At 47.9% G+C, this 6,474-nt stretch overlaps 1 protein-coding gene across 1 annotated transcript; it reads right to left on the minus strand.

The window, feature by feature from the left end:
- Positions 1-2,478: 2,478 nt before the first annotated feature.
- Positions 2,479-6,149, minus strand: RBP7 (retinol binding protein 7). The gene is made up of 4 exons (XM_006766804.2): positions 6,113-6,149; positions 3,863-4,041; positions 3,645-3,746; positions 2,479-3,092 (listed from the first exon to the last, which is right to left on the minus strand). Exons 1-4 carry the CDS (start codon positions 6,147-6,149, stop codon positions 3,042-3,044), a joined length of 369 nt encoding a protein of 122 aa, XP_006766867.1. The 3' UTR covers positions 2,479-3,041.
- Between the last annotated feature and the right edge of the window lie 325 nt (positions 6,150-6,474).

Consider the following 6,474-nt stretch of genomic DNA (forward strand, 5'->3'; position numbering starts at 1 on the left):
TCAGCTTCTGGGCCCCCCTCTGTTCCCCCAGCCACTGGGACTTGTCCTGGCTGCAGTAAAACTAGACTTGCAGAGCAAACCCACTTGGGGCTGGATCTAACCTAGCCCTGGGGTGTGGCACAGCCAAGATATGGCAGAAGGAAGAGTGGGAAGGCTCGGCCCCACCCTGAATCTGCCCTGGGCCTGACCCAGAGAGATAGTGACTTGGGAAAAGCAAGGTATTTATGGGGGAAGGGGGGACAATCTAGGAAAACACAGGCTCCAGCTGGTCTCAGCTAGGGGGAGGTGAGTGCATGGGAAGAACAGGAGAGAAGGAGGTGTTAGAAATAAGCAGCAGCCGGGGGAAGGTCAAAGAAAAAACAAGGAGATATATGTAATACTCTTTGTAATACTTTAAGCAATAAAACAAAATAAATAAAAAAAATCATCATGGGTGGGGCTGTAAAGAACAGCATAGGGACTATAGTCAATAATATTGTGATAACTATGCATGGTGCCAGATAGGTACTGTATTTATTGGGGGGTCATTTTGCAAGTTCTATAAATGCCTAACCACTGTGCTGTACACCTGAAACAAATACTGAATGTCAACTGTAACTGAAAATTAAAAATAAAATTTTAAAAAGACAATTTGTGTCTAAATTGTCCCATCTATATAATGGGAATAAGAATATTATTTCATGTATTGTAAAAATTAAAAAAACTATATAGACTACTTAGTGTTTGGCTCATAATAAACATTATGTAAGTGGTTTATTATTTTTGGTGGTTTACTGTTATTGTCACCTATTTTTCAACTTCCCATTTAGTGAACGAGCATCTTCCGTCTTTGTATACACACCGTCCCTACTTCTGGGTCTATACCCCAAAGAATTGAAAGCAGGAACTCAAACAGATATGCGTACACACACCTTCATGACAGTATGGGGTCACCATCACTAAAAAGTGGGAACAACCCGAAGGTCCATCAAAGGACGAATGACACATAAAAAGTGGCCTCTCCACGCAATGGGGTGGAATAGCACTGTCCTTACAGGAAGGGAATTCTGACGCGTGGGTGGACCTGGCAGATTTAAGCTACGCAGCAAAATAAACCAGACGTAAGAACAGCTGTTAGGTGACTCGGCTCCTACAGCTACTCACATTCATAGGGGCGGGAAGAATGCTGGTGGCCAGGCCTGGGTCCGGGACGGAGGGAGGAGGGAGCTGCAGTTTAATGGGGACAGGGTTTCCGTTTGGGAAGATGAAAAGCTTTGCAGATGGACAGCGGTGACGGTGGTACCGCAATGGGAATGCATTTAATGCAAGCGAACTGTGCTCTGAAAACAGTAAACTGGTAAGTTTTTGTTGTGCATATTCTATCACAATTTTTAAAAACACCACCTCGGAGGAACACTTGGTAAAGTATACGGTCGCCTAACCACTATGCTGTGCAAGAGCACGTGCCCTCCCCGCTTCCCCAGGAGCCAAGGACGCGCGGCCGGTCCAGAAGGGGGCGCGCGTGGGTCCCCCCGGCTCAGCAGCAGCAGCCGCAGCATGAAGTCCCCCAACCTGAACTCCCGTCACTGTAACTGCAGGCCCCCGGGTGGCCCTTCCCCGGCCCCTTCCCGTGCTCAGGGTGGCTGACAGTGCCATCTCTGCATCCCCCGCCACGGCCTGGAAAGCTGTCCTTCCAGAAGCTTCCTCTGACTCCCAGGGGGCAGAGCCCACATCGTCCCGGGGTCACTCTATTCAGCCTATTTCACTGCGGCACAGCGGGGGCACAGGATGGCCCAGAAATAACAGGGGAATGAACAGCCAGGCGCAGTCACCGCCTACGCCCCAGGCTCCAGCCCCGTTCATGAAGCATCGCCTGGCAGGTGCTCCCAGAGGCGTCCAGGAAAAGCCCTGCAGTCCCCCAGGCCCCCACATCCCCTGTTTGCAAGGAAAAGCTCACTAGTGGGCAGTTTTCCGGACCCTTCCTCCCGGCACAACAGGCCCCACAGGAGGCTGTGTGCCTCCTCGGAGGAGAGTAAGTCTTCTCTGGAGGCCGCACTTTTCTGTTAATTCCTACTCTGATATTCTGTTAATTTCTATACATGACATTTTTTTTCTTTAAATTTTTTATTATTTACTGAGTTTAGAGAGCAAAGGGAGAGAAAAACACCGATTTGTTGGTCCACTTATGCATTCTTTGGTTGCTTCTTATATGTGCCAGGGGGTGGAACCTCAATCTGGGCGTATTGGGACAACGCTCTAACCCACTGAGCCACCCGGCCAGGGACAAAACTTTTCTTAAAATGCCTGATAAAACATATCTGTGCGGGTAAAAGGATGAAGGTAAAACTAAAAGCACTTCCCACTTTGATTTTGTGGGCTGCTTATGTGGGGAAATTTTAAAAAGAACATTTTCTAGTTATAAGAGGAAAAGGGAGGAAGAAAGAGGGGAGGAGGGAGAATATCGGGAGGGAGGGAGGGCGGGAGGAAAGGAAAGGAAGCCAGCCACACTTCTTGGTGGAGCTATTAAACCATTTTTGTCTCAACTCAATTTCCCCCTTCAGCTCTTAAACTAGTTCCCTATCTCCACAGACAGACTGGGCCGCCTTGACCTGTTCTTCCCATTTGCCCCCAAGCCCCCTGGCCTGTGGCTGACAGATCCCTCCACACTCTCAGGCTTGCCCTCCGGGGCCTCACAGCTGCCTGTCCTTGTCACCCTGTTCAGAGGGCTCGGTTCACCCACTTTCCGCGCCAGACCTCGAGGCAGGAATTACATCTCATTCACTGTTGTGTCATCCCAGACCGGATTACTTCTTAAATAGTGGGACTTGCTAAAATTTAGAAGGAAGAAGTCAGAGTCGTCGGACATGTTTATTGAAGTTGAGCAGTTTGCCCCTAATCCAAATGGTTTCTGGTACAGGCTGCATGACACCTCTCTGACCACAAGGCCCATCACCAAAGGAGGGCAGATGAACACCTGTTCATTCTGGAATGCAGTCGGGCGTTAAGCTGCGGCCCCGCGTGGCTCGTGGCTCGTGGTTCGTGGCTCGGTTGCTGGATCCCAGTCAGGCTCTCTGGAATGTCTGCTTGCACACCTGGCCCTCACAGAACATTTCCTGGGATCAGGAGGAAGGAAGAGGCAGGAGGTGACTTGGCACATGGCCTGTTATTACTCACAAGGATCTGACATCAAACGTGTGCTGTCTTTGCCAACCCCCTCCTCCAACTCTCACACCAACTCAGTTCTGACAACTACCAACCCAGTGTTAGTGCAGAGCCCACGGGTGCAGGGCTCACTGCCCCCACTTCCGGCATCAATCGAAGTGCCAGGCCACCTGTAATTCTGACCAACCAGTTATACATTGGGGGTCCCCGTGACTCCCTCCTCAAGTTCAATAATTTGCTAGAATGGCCCGGCCGGCGTGGCTCAGTGGTTGAGCATCGACCTATGAACCAGGAGGTCATGGTTGATTCCTGGTCAGGGCACATACCCGGGTTGTGGGCTCCATCCCCAGTGTGGGGTTGGGCGACTTCTAAATCTCAATCTCTTCATTTTTAAATTGGGAAAAAACAGTAGATTGATAGAATTGCTGGTCATGGTCTCCCTGCTTAACATTTTCTTCAACGTTAGATCATCTCACTAAAAAGAAGAGAAATATGCCAAGTACCAGGTGGAGCGTGTCGCCTTCGATCCAATGGGTCCAGCCTCTGTCCTTCTTTTCCCCCTTCTGGACACAGGTGAGTCTGTCGTTGTCCCAGGTGACCAAGCTCTGTGCGGCGGAGGGAGAAAACATTGGTTTGTTGTGACGGGATCTTGACTATTACTAAGTTGACGGCCAATTAACCTGGCAAAGTTAAGGGCCTATGTGATTGCTGCGATCTTTACCTTGCATTTTCTGTTATCCAGGCCTTTGGTATCCTCATCAAATTCTTCTCCAACTTTAAACTGAACGAGGTAGTTCCTTAGGCTGCTGTACGTGTGGATGGTAAAAGAATCCCCATTCTGCTCTATCACCTTCTGCGGCTTCAGCAGGTTGGCTATCTTCCGGGTGGCAAAGTCAATACCTTAAAAATAATTTTAAAAAGAAATCTCGGCTTTCACCAGAGAGGCCAACGCAACGAACCTGGCAGCTGTCCTCACAAGCGTTGCATGCGACGGCGAGTGTTTCGCTGACAGTGTCAATGTCATCTGCTGCTGAGACGGGACCTGCCGGGAAAGCTATCCTGGCGAACCTCCATCCAGAGGCTGGTTTAAAAACTTCAACAGCTTTGGGGGAAGGCGCAGTGGGCAGGCGCGTGCCTCAGGGGTGGATTGGAAGCCAGGCACAGCAGAAGCACGTCTGCTAGAAGGAGGGCACCTCTCAGGTGTGGGGTTTTTTTAAATATTTTTTTTATTGATTTCAGAGACGGAGAGGGAGAGATAGAAACATCAAGGATGAGAGAGAATCATGGATCGGCTGCCTCCTGCATGCCACCCCACCCCCCACCCCCACTGGGGATCGAGCCCACAACCCGGGCATGTGCCCTTGACCAGAATTGAACCCAGGACCCCTCAGTCTGCAGGCCGATGCTCTATCCACTGAGCCAAACCGGCCAGGCACCATCTGCGGGTTTTATCACCTGCGTTGGGGGGTGACAAAGGGACAAGAAAGCCATCCAACCTCAATTACAGCAACTCTGCCTCTTTCTGCTTTATGTATTTGCGCTTCAAATGAAGACAGAATTTGAACAATTTCTGAACAACTATTAAAAAAACAACACACACACACACACACACACACAAAACCTCAAAAAACACTGCAATCATGCACACGATTCTATTCACTTAGGAATCTTTAAAAAGGGTCACACACGAAAACATGGAATACCGTGAAGGTCAGGGTTTTGGTATAGAAAGTGGATTTGAACGCCGTTTCTCATTTGTTAGCTGTGAGCACGTTCTGTGGCTAGAGGTTGTGAACGCTTGCTCCCTATTCTTCAGGAATTTATAGCCAAGAATGAAGGGGACACAGAGTAATCGAAATCCCCCTTTAAGAGAATCTGCTCCAATGAAAGGAAAACTGAGAACAATCTTCTTGAACCTAAAAGCACTTGGATTATTTGAGTTCTGTGCCGTAAATCCCTGTAAATGCCACGTGCTGATTTTACACAGATCCTGAAGAAAGGACATGGACTAATTCACCGAGCACTTTGTTAATTTAAATATTTAACTGGGACGAAGACCTCAAGCTCTGTTTTTGGCCAAAAGGGACAGATCACCTGCCTGTATTTTCTTCCATCCAATGAACAAGATAAGGACTTTCTGGTTTTTGTTACAGGAGCCATCTTTATTCACTTGAAATATAAACCTCTGTGTTTAAAAAAACATGTTTTAGTTCACTGTGTAAAGTCATGAGACATGGCTCAGATAGGAGAGAACGCTAACTCCCAAAATGAACTTAATTCAAACAACTGAACGTAAAAGGAGCTTTCACGTGCTCTGGCTGGTGTGGCTTGGCTGGGTGGAGCGTCATCCCATGCATCAAAAGGTGGTGGGTTCGATCCCTGGTCAGGGCACATACCCAGGTTGTGTTCGATCTCCGGTCGAGGCACATGCAGGAGGCAGCCAATTGATGTTTCTCTCTCGCCCGCTTCTTCTCTTTAGGATCAATTAATACTTTTTTAAAAAAGGAACTTTCATTTTTTAAAATGAAACATAGGATTTATTGTAGGTTTTCTACCCAAGTATCCTTATAATTCTTTTTTGTTTGTTTGTTTTTGGTAATGTTTATTGTGGTCAATACACACATGTTACCCATTTAAAAGCATACAAGTCAGTGGCATTGAATAATCATAATGTTATGCAACCAACAACATTATTTATTTCCAGAAATTTTTCATCAACCCAAACAGAAACGCTGTATCAGATGGGGTTCCGGACACTCTACCTCAAAACCTGGCACCTTGGCAGCGTGAATATTTCCAGCCGCAGGTCCCTGGGGAAGGCAGGTGCAGGGGGGACCTTCTGACCAGGTGATAAAACCCTCAGATGAGAGGTTCCCTCCTTATAACAGGGGAAGGAGCAGCCTCAGCTTCACCCACAAGGGACACAGAGAGGAATCTGAACACTTGCTAAGTTTCTAAGCTTGTTGGTTACTTTTTAGTTCTACAATTTCTACTTGTTTCCTTTTCATCTCGGCAGATGTTACTTTTTATAGAGTCTGATTTCTTGCCAAAATTAAGCTCAGCATAAGTGCTTTATAGTCTGTTTCTGCTCACTCCAGTATCTGGAGACCCTGTTTGTACACGCAGACCCAGGGTAAGGTCCTGAGATTGTAAATCTACTTTTGCAAGTGGAGGGCAAGAGAGACGGAAAGAATAGGCCGGCCCCTCTGGGCTGGTAATTAACAGTTTCTTAGGGGAACATCCAAGACATGTCGTGGGTGACTACAAGATGAAATGGACCCCCTCACTGCTTGGCAGGTGCCAAATGATTATATAGGGTAAAGTGGGGGGCAG

This window comes from Myotis davidii, unplaced genomic scaffold (assembly GCF_000327345.1).
Source record: "Myotis davidii unplaced genomic scaffold, ASM32734v1 scaffold299, whole genome shotgun sequence".
Lineage (NCBI taxonomy): Eukaryota > Metazoa > Chordata > Mammalia > Chiroptera > Vespertilionidae > Myotis > Myotis davidii.